General features: G+C 54.5%; 2 protein-coding genes across 4 annotated transcripts; one reads left to right on the top strand and one right to left on the bottom strand.

Moving 5' to 3' along the window:
• Window positions 1-1,985: 1,985 nt before the first annotated feature.
• On the bottom strand, window positions 1,986-16,919 carry ZMAT5 (zinc finger matrin-type 5). 3 transcript variants are annotated; one of them, XM_021537294.3, is made up of 6 exons: window positions 16,874-16,919; window positions 11,882-12,104; window positions 11,453-11,515; window positions 10,938-11,018; window positions 4,698-4,809; window positions 1,986-2,220 (listed from the first exon to the last, which is right to left on the bottom strand). In XM_021537294.3, the coding sequence occupies exons 2-6, from the start codon at window positions 12,006-12,008 to the stop codon at window positions 2,091-2,093; spliced, it is 513 nt and encodes a 170-aa protein (XP_021392969.1). In that variant the 5' UTR covers window positions 12,009-12,104; window positions 16,874-16,919; the 3' UTR covers window positions 1,986-2,090. The 3 variants fall into 3 exon arrangements, with proteins under 3 accessions (XP_021392969.1, XP_021392970.1, XP_021392971.1); XM_021537295.3 differs by having other exon boundaries at window positions 11,882-12,107; window positions 16,874-16,910; XM_021537296.3 differs by lacking the exon at window positions 16,874-16,919 and adding an exon at window positions 16,598-16,709.
• Window positions 16,920-17,055: 136 nt separating this feature from the next.
• Window positions 17,056-18,494, top strand: UQCR10 (ubiquinol-cytochrome c reductase, complex III subunit X). The gene is made up of 2 exons (XM_021537317.3): window positions 17,056-17,224; window positions 18,263-18,494. The coding sequence occupies exons 1-2, from the start codon at window positions 17,084-17,086 to the stop codon at window positions 18,299-18,301; spliced, it is 180 nt and encodes a 59-aa protein (XP_021392992.1). The 5' UTR covers window positions 17,056-17,083; the 3' UTR covers window positions 18,302-18,494.
• Window positions 18,495-18,941: the final 447 nt, after the last annotated feature.

The following is an 18,941-nucleotide window of genomic DNA, read 5'->3' as shown; positions in this document are numbered from 1 at the left end:
AGCCCCGTCCTGCTTTGGTGTCCTCCCCACACAGCCTCTTCCCGCAGCTCACAGCAGCTGTGTCCCACCCTGCTGGGACAATCCATGGCATTGTCACCTCCTGCCACCTGCTGTAACACACACCCCACCAATCCTGCAATTCCCAGCCTCCTCCTTCTCCCCCCGGGAGTTACAGAGCTCCATGAATCCACGACATCCTGCAGGTGATGCCGGGCTCGGGTGTTGGCCACACATCCTGTAGTTTTTGTGGGAAAACCCCAACTTTAACAAATCCCCCTTGACAGCCCCTATCACCTTCCCCTGGACAGGCTGGAGCTCAGCAGGGAATGCTCCTGCTCTGCTCTTGTCTTTCAGCCTTTATTGGGAATTTCTGCTTCCAGAGCAGCTCAGCTCCTTGGGAGCAAGGAAGAACATGGAAAGGCTGTGGATGTTGTGTTTTACAGTGGAATTTTCATTTACAGTTGGGTTCCAGAGCTTACCCAGATAACTCTAATTTAAGGTGGATCTGGGGAGCCCTGAAGTTTGGAAGTGTTGGGTAAAAGAACCCCTCCTGGATCAGCTGGAAAACCCACCAGGACCAGAGCACATGGAGCAGGGACAGGCCTGGGGACTGATCAAAGCACAGTTCCAATCAACGTGGGGAACGGGGAAGGATTTGGATGTTGACTGGGGAAAAATACCCATGGAAGGGACTGGAGAGGGAGTTCCTTGATCTGTTGGTGCTGGTGGCCTCAGAAGGTGTCCAGGAGCGTGTCCTGGCTGCCACCATCAGCCACTGTCCCCCCCAGCCAGCGAAGCCTCTCAGCATTCCCCAGGACTCTTCCCCTGGGCCAGGCTGGGGCACAGGGATGCACATCCAAGCTTGGAGAGCTCAGCTCCCACTCTGGAGCATCCCATGGTCCCTGGGGAGTCCCCAGTTCTCATTTCCTTGGGGCAGGGTTCCCTTGCTCCAGGGACTCCCATCCATTCCCAAAAAGGAGCCACCTGGGTGCCCTTATTAATCCACTTATCCTTGCAGGTGGACAAGACACAGGGCTGATCCTGCATCCTCTGAGCCCAATCCCTGTGCTCCTGCTCTCCAGCAAGCCCAGGGCTCCTGCCTTGAAGGATAAAAACATTCTCTAGCTGGACCTAGAACTCATCCAGGCTGCAGCCAAGGCTGTTTCCAGGCTGCTGTCACATCCAGGCCCTGCTCCTGTCAGAACCACGTCCCAGGATGGGGCTGATGCTCCTGTGACAATTTGCCATCACATCCCGAGATGGGAGCCCTGCCCTGCTGGAGCGATCCAGGCAGGATTTGGCCACAGGCAGCTGGCTCCTGCTTGTGCTCTTCATGAATCTGGACCCACCACCTCCCTGCCCAGCCAAACCTGGAATGCTCTGGCAGTGGGCACAGCCCTCCTGGACAAACCCGCTGCCAGAGCTGCCTCCCGGGATGCTGCTGGACAGGATCCCCCTTGCCCCTGGAGCTGCAGCACCCCGCTCCCTTCCTGAGACAGCCAAGGGCCTCCCTCACCCCACGCTTTACCAGCAAGGAGAGATGATCCGAACTCTCACTGTGGAGAAACCTTGGGGTATTTCCCCTCCTTGCCCCTTGCCTCTGCACAGCAGGAGCAGGGCTGAGGGAAGTTCCCCAGACTGTCCACTGGGAGCTCCAGCACCTGGACCCAGGCAGGGCCACACCCTGAATTTATCAGGACAAACACAGCACCAACATCCGAGGAAATTAAACATCAGTTCACAGCTCCAGCCTGGATGACAGAGCCCAGCATGGAGCTGGACTGAGAGCAGGCAGAAGTGATCTGAGGGGATGGGTCCCACCCAGGAAATGGGGAATGTCAGCTCCAGGTGACAACAGACAACCCCTGTGCAGGGCTGGAGCTGTGCTGAGCACAGATCCCCGTTCCAGAGGCAGGGAGAGAGCCAGGGGAGTGGCTCAGCCCACGGGAGGCTGCCAGGCCAGCAGGAACACAACACACAGAGGCTGCAACGGGCAGGAGGAGGGTTTATTGAAATAAAAGTGTGTATAAATGATCCTGTCCCTTTCCCAGAGCAGAGGCAGCCAGCCCCAGCCAGGCTCTGGGGGTGCCTCAGCCCCACTGCAGGTTGGGGGGCACCGGCCAGCCCCCGGGCGGGGGGGCCTGCAGGGATGGGGGCAGCTCCTGCACTGGTGGCCAGCCCAGAGGGTACTGGAACGGTGCTGGTTTCTCAAGAAGAGAACTGTGAGGGGAGATGGAAAGGGATGAGGTGAGCAGCAGTGTCAGTCTGACACCAAGGCCATGCTGGGGGCTGGGCTTCCCTGTGCCCCCTCCAGTAGTCCCCAAAAAGAAGGGGCCAGCAGAGGAGGGTTTTGCTTATCACCAAATGGGTTCATTCACCCTCCCCATCCCAAATCCAGCACCAGAACAGCTGTGTGACCATTCCAGCATATCCAAGCAGCCTAACACAGCGTGTGTCTGTGAAAACTCAGGTGGGAACACTGAGGTGAGGGGGTCTGGGCTGGGGGGAGCAGCACAGCCCCCTGAGAGGGGCTCAGCAGGCATAGCTGCCAGGTGCTGGTCCCAGCCCCTCCATCCCCACTCCTCACACAGCTGAGTTGGAAGAACAAACAAAACCAGCAGATGTTTCTTTCTGAGCAGCCCAAATCCCAAGCCAGCTGTGCACTTCCCAAAGGACAAGGACCCCTCGGAAACGGAGGAGCTGCCAAAGCAGCAGGGTGTGTGCACCAGAGGACCCTTCAGCTGAGGGAAGAGGCTTCTCCCCCACCCCATGGTCTGGGAATCACTCTGGCCCTGCCCCTCTCTTCAGCTATACTGGTCAAGGCTTCTGCAAACACCACACTGGGATGAAGAAGTGCAGGAGCAAGAACCATCTCTGCCTTCCATCCAGCTTGACCAGGGCATGTTTAAATTAATGGGAAATGTACCTTTTCCATTAATTCCCAAGTGCAGGAAGCTCATTTGTTCCCTCACACAAGCCCCTGACAGCAGCCTTGCAGCTTCTCAGGCCTCTACCTCTGATCCTGATGAATCTTTTTAATTCTTATGCCAAAAGAATCTAATCAAACTCCTTTACATAACCCCAGGGAGAAGCAGCACCCTCCTCTCCCTGCGGGGCCATGGCTGAAAGCCAACTACAGGAGTAGTTTTCCAGGAGTGTTTTCCAAGCAACTAACACAGAGCAAAGTCACTTGGCTCAAGGTTTATCTCCTCAGCAGGGATTCTCCAGGGCCCAGGATGAGGCAGGACCATGAGGACACACATCAGCCCCTCTGGGCAGGGATATTTGGTGTCATCCCCGCAGCACTGTGGCTCAGGCACACTGGATGTGGAGCAGAGGGAATGCTGCAAGGTGGAGCCATCGCCTAATTAGCATTTCCTGAGCAGCAGGACTGATCAATAGGCAGGATGCTGCCTGGGTACTCAATTCCTGGGGTCTCATGAGCTACAAGTGCTCTATCAAAGGTTTATCTACAGCTGGAGCATTCTCAATGGCTGTCCCACAGGGATTCTCCAGTGGTCACCGAGATCAAGAATATTTCCTTTCTGAAGGTGTTAACGGGATCCCTCTCCTCTACCCACTTCCACACTCATGGAACTTGTGGCATCTCAGAAGCTTTGAGGCCTTGAACCCTTTTCTGATGGAAATCTGTGCTCTGCGTTTCCTTTGGAAATTGGTAAAAATCAATCCCATGAAGTGTGGGGCTGGAGGGCACAAGGGGAGCACAGAGATGACCAAGAGAGGCTTTGGCAAGGCTGGAGGGAGGAAGGGAATTTCCAATAGTTGTTGTTTAATTCCTGTAGCAGATGGTTTCTGAGCCTGCAGGGACAGGGAGGCTGGAAAAAGAGCAACAATCCTGGAAATTTGTTTTGTGCATCTATGGAGGCAGCAGGGACCCAGTTCTGAAGGTCTGAACATTCCTTTGGGTGTGACCAAGTAGTTCTGAAGGTCTGGAAACTCTGCTGGGAATAGTGATGGCTATCTTCTGTAAGAGCCGATCTACCTCATATTCCAGGGATTCACAGGCAGGACAAACAAAATGGGGCAAGTGAAGTGCAGGGGACAGGAATGTGGGCACCTCTGCAAGGCCAAGGGCAGCCGAGCTGAGGGACAGAACAATCCCAGAGCAACAAGCTCAGACAAGCATCAGAAGGAAGCTCCTGCCCAGTCCAAACACGGAGAGGACAGGAACAAACAGAGAAAGAACAGAAGAGAGATTTGGCACCTGCCCAAATGTCATCCCATTAAGCCTGCGGCACAGTCAGGTGAGCGAGGAAACAGCCGGCACCGAATCCGAATGGATCCTGTGAGGAGGAGCCAATTCCACCCTCCCTGGCAGGCAGGGGATGGGGGAGCTGTCAACAGATGAAAGCAGGCTCCTGACACCGAACCCTGGGCATTAATGATCCAGCACAGCAGCAGCTCTGTCCTTCCAGGTGTGTCTGTGCACTCTGCAGAGGGCAAGGGGCAGCCCTCTGCTGTGGCCTGTTCCCAAAGGCTGTCCCCTGGCAAACGGGGACACCTGTGCAGACATCCCTGCCCAGGTGGGGCAGGTAGGGCTGCATCCACACACATTGTCCCTCACGAGTGCTGGCTGGGGGTGTCGGGACCTCTGATGCCCTGCACCCTCCCCTGTCCCAGCCCTGCTGTGGGATCCCCCTCTGCATCCACACCTGGATGATCCCCAGTACCCGTACCTGCTACTCTGAGCTGTGCTCAGCCTCTGGGCCCTCTTGTCCAGCCAGTCCTCGATGGTGCCAGGTGGGATATCTGCTCCCTCCCTCTGCAGCTCCTTCAGCCTCTTCTCCCCTGCTCGAGAGAAAGATTGAGATCAGAGAGGGCTGGATCAGAGGGAGGGCCATGAGAGAAAGGGCCACCAGACCCTTGTTCTTTCACTCCATTAAACCTGCTGCTCATTACCCTGCACAGTTTCACAGGGTGGAGAGTGTGCACCATGCCTGGGCAGCCCCTCCTCCTCTGCCCTCCTGCCATCTGATGCTTGGAGTCATCACTGGTGACAGCTGCAGCCAGGCAGAGCAGGGGACAAGAGCTAAACCAGCATGGTGGCAGTTTGGGCACTGAGGGGAGTCTGACAACTCCCCCCGGGGCAGATCACCCTCATCCTTGCTTGGAACAGCCTTGGCTGGCCCTGAGCCGTTTCCAGAGCCGTGTCCCTCCAACTGGCAGCAGCAACTGTGCCACCCCTGCCCTGTTAGGTGGAAATGACAAGGACAGTGTCCGGATCGATGCAGCCTTGGCAGCCCAGGAGTCTGAACAGTTCTGGGAGCGTGTTCCAGCCAGCAGACAGATCCCAGAGCTGCTGTCAGGGCTGCTTAAGGAGCTCCCTGCCTGATGTGTCCCCAACCCCTGCACAGCCCAGGCAGAGCTGTCACCAGCCCAGGGGCAGAGCCAGGGCAGAGAGAAGCAGGGGACAATTTCTTGTATTTAGAACCAAGGAATGGCTTGATTGGAAGTCACCTCAAAGCTCATCCTGTCCCATCCCTGCCACAGTCAGGAGCACCTTCCACTATCCCTAGTCCTGTCCAACCTGGCCTTGGACATTCCCAGAGACCCAGGAGTAGCCACAACTTCTCTGGGTGCCCTGGGCCAGGGCCTCACCCCATGGGAGGGAAGGATTTCTTCCATAAATCACAGAATTGCAGAATCAATCAGGTTCAAGAGAGATCATCGAGTCCAACCTATACCTAACCTAAATGTCCCCTCTTTCAGGTTTGAACCCATTACTCCTTGTTCTCTTTCTCATGGTGGTTAGGAACTAGGAAGGAAACCAGTAGGAAACCTCTGCTGTTTACTGAATCAAGATTTCAACCCCTCCAATCACTCTGGAAGAGCTGTGTGGGCAGATGCCCACAGGCATCCCCTGGGAAGAAGGGCACGGAGCCAGTGTGGCACAAACCCACAGCTGCCCAGTTAGCCAAGCTCCCTAGTCCCCTGCAGCTGCAGGAGGGAGCTGGTGCTGAACAGCTCTAGCAGGAGTCCTGACACAGCCACACTCCTGCCAGCACATCAGGGATGAGGGCACGCTCCCAGCAATCCCAGCTCCAGCCCAGTGGAAACTTCCCACCTAACAGAACAGGGAACTCAGAAAACCAAATACTGGTGACAATAAAAAGGAAGCAGAGGCAGCTGCATGTCATTCCCTTAGCCCTGCTCATCCATCCTTCTGGGGGATCCCTGATCCCATTTAGGGATCAAGGCACCTGCAGCTGTGCCCCTCGGGAGCCTGCTCCACACCCACCCACCATATGTCACATGTTTTAAGGAAAATATTACACCTTTGCAGACAGGGTGTGAAATTAATAGTGCTTGGGCAGAGTGAAGGATCACTTCATCCTACTGGTGGCAACCAATTATTCATCTGCCTGTTGAATCCTAAATCAGGATGGCAGGGATGTGCTACACAATGAGCAGCCAGATGGATAATTTGTCATCCAGCCTTTTCAGCTGCTGCTGCTGGGCGGGGTGATGATGTGCCCAGTGCCACCACAGAAAGCCTGCTGTGGTCTGGCTGCTGCTCTGAACCCACTGAGAAGGCTGGAGACAGCAATGTTCCAGTCTCCCACAGTTGTTCTCAAGGATCAAAGCCCCAGAAGAGCTACCTGGGGTTAACCCAACCACCTGGCCAGGTGAGGAGAGGGAAAGGCAAGAAGCTCAGCCTGGAGAGCTGGGCACTGCTCACACTCAGGGTTAGACTCATCTGGCAAACTTGAGCACTTTATTTGCCCTTTGTTCCATGTTCTTCCACCTCCTGAGCACATCCCACCTCAGCAAGGGGACAGACAAGCAGTGTGTCTATGAGAAGCTTTGATGAGGGAGGGAAGAAAATGATGGAGAATCTCTCCAATCTCTCTGTACTGTGATTTCCACTTCATCCAACTCCCAGCTCCAACAGAGAACAGAGCATAAACATTCCAAGCTTCTCTGTTCAGAGCAGGGAGCCCCAATGTACCATACCAGGGATGGAGTAGCCACAACTCATGGTCCCAAGCCAGAAAAGTTCACTGGAACCACTCTGGATTTGCACTGCCCCAAAAGAGGCCTCAGGTATCCACATCAGAAAGACATCCAGCTGCCTCCCTGTTCTCACAGCTCCAGGAGCTGCTGCTCTGGAGCAGTCCAAACCTCAGGCTCAAAAATATGGCAGCAGGGACAGGCAGCTCTCCAGCTCTGCCCACCTTGAGGATATCCATGCCCCTCCTCTGGTGCACACACATCCCATCCAGGGACCACCAAATGCACCCTGAAACTGGAAATACTCCCTGAATGCCAACAGCTATTCCAAGAAGCAGCTCTGAAAGGTCTTTACCAGCTCTTGCTCCCCACACATGCCCATGCAACTGGACAGGTGTGAAGGTACTTCCCACCTCCTCCTCCTCACTGTGGTGTTTGCTTCAAAGTCTAATTACAGCCAACTGAAAGAGCATCTGTAGCCGTGAAGTGCCTTTAATGATGCCAGAGCTGGGCCCACATTTATCTTCTCTCCTCATGGGTTTTGTTCTTGACAAAGGCACTGCTATGTGAGAGATGGAACCTTGCTGGAGGGTCACCCAGCAAGGCGATGCACAGGAAATCCCTCAGCTCCCACCCAGCAAAGAGATGCACATGAAATCCCTCAGCTGCCTCCCTGGTGGATGTTGTGGAACCCCAACTCTTCCAGAGCACACAGACAGCACCAGAGCATGGCTGAGATGAGGCTGAGGAGTCCCTGCAATGGGAGCAGCCAAACAAGCAACCACCCTGCAGCCCAGTGTAAGTGCTCCTCCCACTCCCTGCCCAGTTAAACCAGTGGACTCCAGCCACCCCAGCAGGGCCCTCAGATCCTTGCAACCCCATGGACATCCTGCAAACACTCACCAGCTGTGCCCTCCTCTGGCAGCCCTGGCTGGCTGGAGCCATCAGAGCCCAGCCAGGTCGATCCTGCCTGCGCCAGGGACACGGATTAGCGGGGAGCCAATAACTCTGAGCAAGGAGATGGCAATTTGACAGTGACTTCTCCTGACATGACTGCACTTAAAATGACAGCCTGGAAGTGTCTGGCTGATGAATGATGCAGCAGATGCAGAAGGCTAATGCTTTGATGGGGGAACAGCTGGGAATATGAGCTCCCTCCCTGCTGAAGGTGTAAACTGTTGCTTCTTGATGAGGATATTCTACAGGGTGCAGAGATGCTGACGCCAAAGTAGGCCAGGCTCCAAGCTGTTCTAGAACATGGAATCATCTAGAAATTTTCCTACTTAACCCACAAAACTTATACAAACTACAGGGGGAGCTTCCAGCATTTAAAAGGTCAAATGTTAAGGATAATGTCACATTTCTTTGGTTGTGATAAAAATACTTCATTATCAAGGTGAGATCACGGACACGGAGTTACCAATGCCAAATACTCACAGGGACTCAGGGACAGGTTCAATATTTACATGATAAAAAAAGTCATCATGGTTTAGATGGGTTAAAAAAAAAAAGTCAGAAAAGGCTTTGCCTGCACCAAAGCTGAGGAAAGGGGGATTAAGCAGCACTGTGGGCCCATCAGGAAAGCGTCCCCCACCAGCCTGGCCACCCCCAGCATGGTCCCCCCAGGCTTGGGAAGGCTCTGGAACTTTCAGCCTCTCAGCTCATCTCAAATTCCTGATGACCCCGGCCTCCAAAGCTGCCAAAATCTCCCAGCTGGGTCAGTGAGAGGCAGCCTGGCCCAGATTGCTCCAATCCCACTGGCTGTGGCTTGGGATGGCTCATGGCTCAGAGATCCTGAGTGGGAATGTGGGACATTACTGATGGAGGATCCTGTGTGAATTACACACCCTGCCACTACAATCTTGCCTTCAACTCTGCCCTGCTCAGCCCCAGCACCTGAGACAAGGGTGCTTTGGCAACTGAAGGAGTGCTGGGACGTCCCCATGACTCACCAGACAGTGTCTGATCCTTCCATCCTGTCTGTTACAGGCTGTCCCTCTCCTCCACCAAATCCTGCACCAGCCTTTCCCTGCAACTCTCTGATCAGAGCTGGAGTCTGTGTGACACACGAAGCCACACCAGGTGAGCAGGACTGAACTCTCCAACCAAGCAGCCCCTGTCCCCTGGCCATTGTTCCTTCAGGGCTAATTGGTAAATGAAACGTTTGACTCCAGAACACAAATGCAAGGTTTCCCAGTAATCTCCCTGGAACTGGCTCTCAGCAGCCAATCCTGCACTTACACTGACCCATTTGACACAAGTCAATACTCAATAACAAGTGTAATTGGCAAGGAAAGCTGCCCGAGCGCAGAGGAGCTGCCAGCCCTCCCTGCTCTGCTCCAGAGAGCTCCCACTTCTCCTGCAGGAACAGCCAGTGCCTGGAAATGCTAGAGGTTCCTGTGCCTGCCATTCTGTGCACCCTTGGGAGCCCAGCAGAGAGGGGTCAGGGGCAGGAAGGTGACTCTGGGAAGGGCTGGAGCACTCCGTCCCCACCGTGGCTTTATCAACTGCTGACGGTGCTCAGAGATTGATTCAGAGTCACCTCGGGGGCTCTCACTGACTCAGCACAGCCTGGAATATCTCTGTGCTGCCTGCCTGCCTCCCCCTGGCTCCCCTGAGCTCTTCCTCCCCAAACAGGATCCCTCCGAGGGCCAGGAGAGGCTCTGCCCCACGCACACCCCCCTCTCACATCCCACACCTCCAACACTTCAGCCTGGCTCCGCCAGACTCTTAGCAAAACAGCAGCTGGCTCCAGTGAGGATGTGGGCATGGGAGCTGCTCCAAGCTGGGCTACACTGGGACACCAGGTTGGGGAAGGAATCCTTCTTTGCTCCACACTCTGAGGCCATATCTGGGTGCTGTACCCAGTGCTGGGCTCCCCAGTACAGAAACAATGGGTACAACTCAAAATCCAGGAATTTCCATCAGGAATTTCTATTTAAATATTTTAAAAATTACACATTTTTATTATGAACCTAGTCAAACGGTGGATCAGTCACCCACAGACTCTCCAGCCTTGAGATATTCAAAACACAACTGGACGTGGCCCTGAGCACCCTGCTTGAGCTCACCCTGCTTTCAGCATGATAAGGATTAGATGATCTCCAGTGGGGGATTTCAACCATTCCACAAGTTCTCACCAACACCTCACCCACACTCCCTGAAAGTGTCCAAAGCCAGGCTGGATGGGGCTTGGAGTAACCTGGTCTAGTGGAAAGCATCCTTGCCCATGGCAGGGGTGGAGTGAGATGAGCTCTAAGATCCCTTCCCACCCAGCCCAGTCTGTGATTCTGTGATTTTCTTTAACCACTGAAGTAATGACTCCTATGGAGAAAACAGAGCTACCACCTCTTTTCCCTAAAAGAAAAGTAGTTCCAAGAATGGTAGTCCCAGAATGAGAAAGTTCAGAAGTCAGCTCTGCAGACTCCCAGCAGGGAGCAGCTGCCATCCACCCTCTGCCCACACTTCACTTCCATCCAAAGCCACCCAAGCAGAGGCTGTTTCTGGATCCAGGACCCCTTTCACAGCCCAACAGCAGGACATCTCTTCCCACCAGCTCTTCCCACGGGTGGAAGCAGCAGCTTCCTGGTAATAGCAGCAAGGTGGGGGGAAATCAAATCCATAAATTTAAGGGGACGTGATGTACCAGTGCCCTCTGCTGCTGACAGTTTTTATTCCCTGACTGAACAAAACCCCGAGGGCTCAGGAAGGCCACTCCAAACTCTTGCTGCCAAGTGGTAACAGCATTGCTCAGCTCCAGGTTTGTGTCTGTGCCAGCAGCTCGAGAGCAGGGAGCATATGACAAACTGCAGCACTTCCAGGCTCACACAGCACTGGGAAGCAGGAGGGATTGGCTGGCTCTGTGCAGGCAGCAAGGGATCACAGCCTGCACAAACCCTCACACCCCCCTGCAGCAACTCTCCCTCCAAGGAAATCCCAAGACATTGCCTTGTTGGAAGACTCACGTTGAACCTGGGCACTCAGCTTCTCCAGGTCCTGCTCTGTCATGTGGGAAAATCTGCAGTTGGACCCAAAATCACACTGTCCTGGAATGAAATAGTGAGATTCAAAAATTCAGTTTCAAAATTCTCTAGACTAGATATTAGGAAATATTTCTTCACAGAAAGGGTTGTAAAGCATTGGAATGGGCTGCCTAGAGAATTGGTGCAGTCACCACCCCTGGAAGTGCTCAAAAAAGTCTGTGGATGTGACACCTGGGGACATAGTTTAATGATGAACATGGTGGTACTGTATTGACATTTGGACTTGGTAATCTTAAAGGTCTTTTCCAACTATAATAATTCTGGTAAGAGCCGGAGTCCCATGAGAACCACCCACAGGAGGTTCTTGTGCAAGCAAACCCAGGCTCCATCACACCTGGATGCCAGACACAGGCCCAAGCCCCTCCCTCCAGCCTTGGGCTGGCTCTGGAAGGAGCTGCTAGAGCCCAGGCACTTCTTTCCACCTTAGAACACCTCACCTGTTTGCAGAAACTTCCGACAAGGTTTCTTGGTTTGCTCTTCCTGCAGGATAGCAGCAGCATCTGGGAAGACAAGGGGTGAACCCAGGTAAAGATCCTGGGCACAGCAAAATCCCATCATGTCCAGTCCCAAACTGGCCAGGGAGCAGAAGGAAGCAGAGGGACAGCAGGCAATGGTTTCACAGCCAGTTTAGCCCACTCCCACTGCACTCCTCAGGCTGGCACTAACACACCTGGAACTGTGTGCTGAGACAGGTCAGAGCCACACACGAGGGTTTCACCTCTGAGACTGCCTGATTCAGCAGCATCACGTGCTCAAACTGCTGGCACACAGAGTGTACAAACCATCAGTGCTGGTTTATTTTCTCTTCCCACTCCATCACCTCCCCAGTCCCAGGAAGGGAATGGCAGACAGCTGGGAGCACCCACCTCGGAATAAGTCATACCAGACTCTCTTAGCCCGGAGATGCTGCACTCCATTGAGGTGTTTCTTCCTGTTGTGCAGGTTGTCCTGGAAGGACCTGTCACAGTAGTCACAGAAGTACCTTTTGCCCATCTCTCTCCTGGCAAAACAGCATCAGCATGTTCTGAGCTCATCAGGCAGTTCCTCGGCGCCCAGCCATGGGAATGGAGGATCCAGGATTTACAGTGCCTGCTTCCAAACGAGGAGAATTCAAATCACTTAGGGCTGGCAGACAGAGAAAGAGGTGAGACCCAACAGTTTATATCCCTGTCCATCACAGACTGCTGGGGCAGGATCTGCTGCCTGTACATGGAAGAAAAGGCCTGATCTGCATTTATCTCTGTCACCCAAAGCAACAACAGCTCTGCTGAAAGGATTCTCCTTCCCTGAGCTCTGAGCAGAGAAAACAGAGAGCCACAGGCTCCAGGGAAGGTGCAACACAAACCACATAAGGTGCAAACAGGAGCTGGAGGTCCTGGGGACTTTTGACAACAACCTCCACAAGCTGATACAAAAGAAGAAGGACACTCCCCCATGTCCATCTCTGCAAGGTAAGGAAGAAACTCAGCAAAGCTCATTTTATCCTTGAAGATAAAACAGAAGCTGATCTCACCTGTCCTGGAGGTGGGAAGCTGCATTACAAACACTACAGGACACATTTCCTACAATCCACGGAGCCACCTGTTTTTTCCTAGACATTATGGATTGCTCTTCTCATCCCCATCAGCCTATGGCACCAAGTTGTGTCTGCTCTGAGTACAGCATTAAGATCACAATAGAATTTGGGAGCTCCCACCTGTGCTGGGCCTGCCACTGTCACTGCAGGTGAGATCAGCTTGTGTTTTATCCTTCAGGCACCTGTCTCCTTCAGAAGTCCCTGCTGGAGGTGCAACAAACACCCTGAAGGAGCTGCAAGCTCTCCCGAGGGTTATAAAGGTGCCTGATGAATGGCAAAGATGGATGGACTGGGAGATAAACTCCAAAAGCAATTCTCCAGGTTTTGACACTTTTGACAGCTGAATGCATTTAAAAAGTGGCACAGAGACCAGCACAAGAAATAAAAATTTTATAAATAAAACGGGTCCAGAATCAATCACAGCCCCCTGGCCAATTGCTCTGGCTCAGCACAAAGAGCAGAGCACCAGGCAACCCCTCAGAGCCTGGCGTGCCCAGCTCGGGCAGGGCTGCCAAGCCTCCTGCCAGACATCCATCCCAGCAGGAGCAGCAGCAGCACATTCCCTTCCCTCCCCTCTCCCAGAAACTGCTGCTTCAAAATCAAACCCCTGGAAATCTCCGAGGCCTCACACCACAAGTTAAAGCAAAGCTGCACTCCATGGGAAGACCTTCTGAGACTTTTAAAATTGGATTGAAAATCTACACTCTGAAGGTAAAATGTTCAGATATTCCAAGTGAACTGGAAATCTCGTGTTGAGGTTCTTTCCTGGGGGGGTGAGGGCTGGCCAAGCCCCAGTTGTGTGTGCTGGGACCCCAAATCCCCCATGCCCTGGGCTGATCCCAGCTCGGCTCTGCAAGGCTTGAGGTCTGAAATCATCCTCCTCCAGCCCAGGAATCCAAACCCAAGCGCTGCTTAATGAGCACAGAGCCATCAATTCCCTCATCCTTTGCATCCCTGAGTTTTGCAGCCAGGTTTGCAGCACTGTGGTGAGGCTGCTGGAATTCAGGAAGAACAATGCTTTTAAATACTGAAAAATCCCTTTTCCACATGTTATTCCATAGACTCCCAAAGTTCCTGGTGACACAAAAATCTCCCTGTCTCAGCTGCTGGCTCTTGCACTCCATCTCTGCAGAAAAGAATGCTGCAGACAGGAAAAACAAATGAGATTCTGCAGTGGTCCCACACAAGTTTCCAGAGATCTCCCAGGGAATTCTGCCTGCGGAAGCCCAGCAGCAGCCAGCCTTTGAAATCGTATTTCAAACTTTCTCTTTCATCACTCCAACAGCAATAATTGCAGAAGCTCCTTCCCCCTCCTCCCCAAACAACCAGGGCAGAAAGCTCCTACAGACTCCAGACAGCCAGATCCCACATCCCACGGCTGCCTGCTCCCAAATTCTCCAAGCAATTCCCATTGCAGGGGACAGAGGGATTGTAAAAAGCAATTAGAGAGGTATCAGATTCTCCCTGAGACTTTCCCCTTCAGTGATTATACCCAACAGTTATGCCCATCTTTTCAAGGATTCCACTGCATGGATACCTTGCTGGGTTCTGCCAACTCTGCAACACCAGCACTCCCCAGTCCAGAGGAGCAGAAAGCTGCTTCTGAGCAGCACCAACCTATTTCCATCTCCCCAAACGGCTCCAGCAGTAAACAAAGAGCATTATTCAGCTGAAAACAGACATGGCTCCTAATTAAATCCATCTTAGTCATTGTGAAATAAAGTAAATGTAGCTGTTCTGTAAAGGACTGCCTCAGCCTAGCCGTTTCCTCACAGCATCTCCAGCCCCTGATTTGCAACTGAATCAGGGCACTCAGACCTGGGCCCACCGCAGCCATAAATGCTTCCAGGCAGGCTTTGTGCCAGCTTAAAAGTCTTCCTGAATAAATGCAAATTAAAAATATGAAAAAACCCAAACCAAACAACCCAGGGCTTTATGTTGCATGGAAGTGTGACAGCAATGCTGTGCTGTGTCTCCTGGAGCCCTGCTGTGAGCAATACCCTGGTGGGAGGCACCTCGAAGGTGACAGAGAGGGGCTTGGGATAACTCTAGCCAAGATATCCTGGGCACCATCCCATATTTTCCCTCCTCCAGCTGCTGCCAGAACGCTCCACGCTGCTCTGTATCAGCTGCAGATTTTATCTGGGACTCTCCGGGGCGTTTCACCGGGCAGGGGGAGGAAGGTGACCCCGACTCCTCTGTGCCTGGGGGAGCTGCTGCTCTCCACACCAGCCCCGGGAGGTGCTGCTGGGCCCTGACCTCAATTTCCTGCTTTCTCACAGCCGGGCTCGGGGCCATTCCAGCCACTTCGGATACCCAGGCAGATGTGAATTAATTAAATCCAAGTGTCAGGTTTCTGATACTCAGCTGCCAATTTAAATGGGCTCAGACCTGCAGGGAGACTTGGAATGGCAGCAGAGTCTGCCAGCAGCTTCCCAATGACACAGGCACAGATCCTGCTTTCCATTCCACCCAGAGGAACCATGCAGTCATGGAATGATTTGGTTGGAAGGGACATTAAAGCTCATCCAGTGCCACCCCCAGCCACAGGCAGGGACACTTTCCATTATCCCAGGATGCTCCAAGCCCTGTCCAACCTGGCCTGGAACACTTCCAGGGATCCAGGGGCAGCCACAGCTGCTCTGGGCACCCTGTGCCAGAGCCTGTCCACCCTCCCAGGGAACAATTCCTTACCAATATCCCATTCATCCCTGCCCTCTGGCAGTGGGAAGCCATTGCACCCTGTCCTATCAGAGAATCATGGAATGGTTGGGTTGGAAGGGACCTTAGAGCTCATCTCATTCCAACCCCTGCCACAGGTAGGGACAGCTTCCATTGGAAATCCAGACTGAGAATCAACACCAACCTGACCACACACAAACCACACCACATCTTGGTGGCAACAATTAATGGGCAGCTGGGGGAATTTGTGTTAGATAATCCAGAGCAGTTACATTTGAAAACTAAAAATTCAGTTTTCCTGAGCTCTGCTCTTTGGTGGCCAGGGTCAGAACCTGAGGAACAGCTGGAGCTGGGCCAGGGCAGGTCAGGCTGGAGATCAGGAAAGGTTCTTCCCCCAGAGGTGCTGGCACTGCCCAGGGAATGGGCACAGCCCCGAGGCTGCCAGAGCTCCAGGAGCCTTTGGACACCAGGGATGGACAGGGTGGGGTTGTTGGGGGTCTGGGCAGGGACAGGAGTGGGACTGGATGATCCTGTGGGTCCCATCCCACTCTGGATATTCTGGGGTTCCAAAAGGATAACACTACACAGGAATGTGCCAGGCACCTTCCAGGCTTCCAAAACAAGCAGAGGTCTTGTCCCAACCCAAAAAAATCCCACAGATTCCCATAGTCTGCATGGGGGAAAAAATATGAATAAATCAGGAGAAATTTCTCTGCAGCCAGACCTTGTGCTACTTCTGAGGGGGTGAGACAAACAAAACAACAAAGCAATGTCACTTGAGGAACTGCTCTGGAACTTCATGCAGATACTCATTTAATAACAGCCCTGTGGGGAAACAGCCCCAGTGTTAGGATTCCCCTGTCCAGTCCCTGTCTGTTCTGCTTTCCTAAATCCAAATTTACCTCTCTCCTATCTGTGCTAGAGTCACCCCGGGGCTCCCCTGCTCTCACTGAGGTTAAAAAGAGAGAATCACAAAGAGAGGGCAGCATATGGGACGGTCCCACGTTTGTTGTCCACATGGGGCCGGGTCCCATTCTCCTGAGCAGCTCTCAGAGGATCCTCTGGCCCTGCACAGGGTGCCCAAAGCAGCTGGGGCTGCCCCTGGATCCCTGGCAGTGCCCAGGGCCAGGCTGGACAGGGCTGGGAGCAGCCTGGGATAGTGGAAGGTGTCCCTGCCATGGCAGGGGTGGAGCTGGATGAGCTTCAATGTCCCTTCCAAACCAAACCATTCCATGATTCACGAGCCCCACACCCCCGACACTGACACGAACTGCCTTTTGAAAACCCAAACTGCAGAAAACATCCCAAATCCCCTGCCACCCACCTTCCGGGGGTCAGCTGAGGGCAGTGACCGCAGCCCTGTCCCTGTCACCCTTGGCCGGACACCCTGGCAGGGGATGGCCGGGCCGGGCCGGGCCGGGCCGGGCCGGGGAATCTCTGTCCCCTCAGCCCGGCCGGGCCGGTTTCACCGCACAGCCCCGGGGCTGCCCAGCGGAGGCCGCTGAGGACACGGCGGGAGGGACGGGACGAGGAGAGCCTCACAGGGAGCCCTCAGGGAGCCCTCACAGGGAACCCCGCTACCCCCGCCACGTTCACCCACCTCTGGCCAGGCCCGCGCCGCGCCGCCTACAACTCCCACAACACCCTATGGCAACGGCGCATGCGCATCTCGCAAACAGCACAGCGCGCGCGCGGACTACAACTTCCAGCATGCCCCACGGGCGCTCGGCACCCGGTACAAACCGCAGAGCACCGCCTACAGCCCCCAGCAGCCCTTGCGGCCGGCGCAGGCGCGGGGCGCGCAGACAAGATGGTGCTGCTGCGGCAGGTGTACGCGTCGCTGTTCCGCCGCAGCTCCACGTTCGCGCTGTCGATCGTGCTGGGCGCGGTGCTCTTCGAGCGCGCCTTCGACCAGGGCGCGGACGCGCTCTTCGAGCAGCTCAACGAAGGGGTGAGGGCTGTGTGGGGCCCCGCCGGGGCCGCCCGGGCGCGGGCCCAGCGCTGAAGGTCAGGCCGGCCCCGCCGGGCCCCGGGCTCGCTGAGGGTCAGCGCGGCTCGGCCGCCCCCGAGGCGGCTCCGCGGCTGCCGTGGCGCTCGGTGGTCGGGGTTTCGGGGTGTCCTTCGGCTTCTCTGCCCGCTCGGAAGGGGCGTGCAAGGCAGGGGGGAGCGGGAGGAGGAAAAGGAGCTTTATTTGTGCTCTGCAGTCCCGCGGTTTGGCCGATCTGCCCGTGCCGGAGGAAGGGGATAAGGGCTGGTGGCCTTGGGTGTCCCCAGCGTGAACCTTGGGTAAAAGGGGTCAAGTCGTCTTTAGGTTCCTGAGTGCAGCAGTGACGGGATAATGACTGCAGGATCCCGAGGCAGGCTTGGCGGAGACCGCAGAGCCCCACGCAGGGCCTACTGAGGCTCCAGGAAATGGGAAGATACTTTGGACAAGGGCATGAAGTGACAGCACAAAGGGAATGGCTTCCCACTGCCAGAGGGCAGGGATGGATGGGAGATTGGGCAGGAATTGTTCCCTGGCACAGGTGCCCAGAGCAGCTGTGGCTGCCCCTGGATCCCTGGCAGTGCCCAAGGCGAGGCTGGATGGGGCTGCGAGCACCCTGGGATAGTGGAAGGTGTCCCTGCCATGGCAGGGGTGGCACTGGATGAGCTTTAAGATCCATTCCAACCCAAACTATTCCACAATTCCATGATTGTTCTGTGCATCCCTTATGTACAGGAGCAGAACTGCCATCTCCAGTCTGGGGGGAAATTCAAGGCAGTATCTCTGGGCCACCAATCCAGAGCAGAACAGGGGAAGGGGAATCTCTGCAGCTTCCTCCTTGTCCAGGTTAGAAGCCAGCAGCCCCCATGTGTCCCCCAGATCCAGTACAGGACTCCATCACCACCTTCCCAGGCAGGATAATTTGCTGCATCTTTCATCCGAACCCCACAGAGAAGCTGCTTAAAATATCTTGATTTTTTTTTTCCCTGCTTGTTTTGCATGCAGAAACTGTGGAAACACATCAAGCACAAGTATGAGGACTGAGCAGCTCAGCAGCAGGAGCCAGCCTGGGGTGGCAAGAGGCACTGCAGGGATGGATTCAGCCTCCTGAAACTGGGACTGGATTGCTGATGGAACAACTCCGAGCCACCCACTGATACGATGTGAAGCCAGATGGACTCGAGGAGTTCTGCTGCTGTACTCCACTTACTGTGTTCAAATAAAACTCCTGGTCCTCTCTTGTGTCTGTGTTCACCTCACTCACCCTTTGCCCTCTGTGCCTCCTCCTTCTCTGGGAGGTGGAGAATCTTTAAGAACAGCCCTGTTCCTGAGTTCCAAGGCACTGTCAGGAACCACAGCATCTTAAAACAGGTTTGAAAGCACCTAGACAGTTGTAGCCACAACCTGTGGCTTCTGCCTGGGAAGGATGAGAAGCTGTCTGCTTCTTCTGGTCTGCCCACAGAAAAGGGGCTTAAAAACATTCACAGCATCTTCTGTAGCTCAGCTGTGATGGAAGTTGCTGGCTTGGGCCTTTCAGAGCTGCAGGTGCTGCTGCAGCCCTGCCTAACAGGAGTGTGCTCTGCACTGCTGGGCTGAGAAGGGGGATCAGCTGGAGCTTGCAGAGGTGATGTGGATCCCTTTCCCGATTATTCCTGTACCACCTGGCTCCTCCCAGGCCTGGAGG

Source organism: Lonchura striata, chromosome 18, assembly GCF_046129695.1.
Source record: "Lonchura striata isolate bLonStr1 chromosome 18, bLonStr1.mat, whole genome shotgun sequence".
Lineage (NCBI taxonomy): Eukaryota > Metazoa > Chordata > Aves > Passeriformes > Estrildidae > Lonchura > Lonchura striata.
This window is presented reverse-complemented; position numbering and strand designations above follow the sequence as displayed.

Coding starts and splice junctions, on each gene's coding strand:
- ZMAT5 (XM_021537294.3), bottom strand. CDS start 12,008: ATGGGCAAAAGGTACTTCTGTGACTACTGTGACAGGTCCTTCCAGGAC. Junction 11,019..11,452: donor TCGGAAGTTTCTGCAAACAG/GTGAGGTGTTCT, acceptor ATTTCATTCCAG/GACAGTGTGATTTTGGGTCC. Junction 2,221..4,697: donor AGCACAGCTCAGAGTAGCAG/GTACGGGTACTG, acceptor CTCCCCTCACAG/TTCTCTTCTTGAGAAACCAG.
- UQCR10 (XM_021537317.3), top strand. CDS start 17,084: ATGGTGCTGCTGCGGCAGGTGTACGCGTCGCTGTTCCGCCGCAGCTCC. Junction 17,225..18,262: donor TCGAGCAGCTCAACGAAGGG/GTGAGGGCTGTG, acceptor TTTTGCATGCAG/AAACTGTGGAAACACATCAA.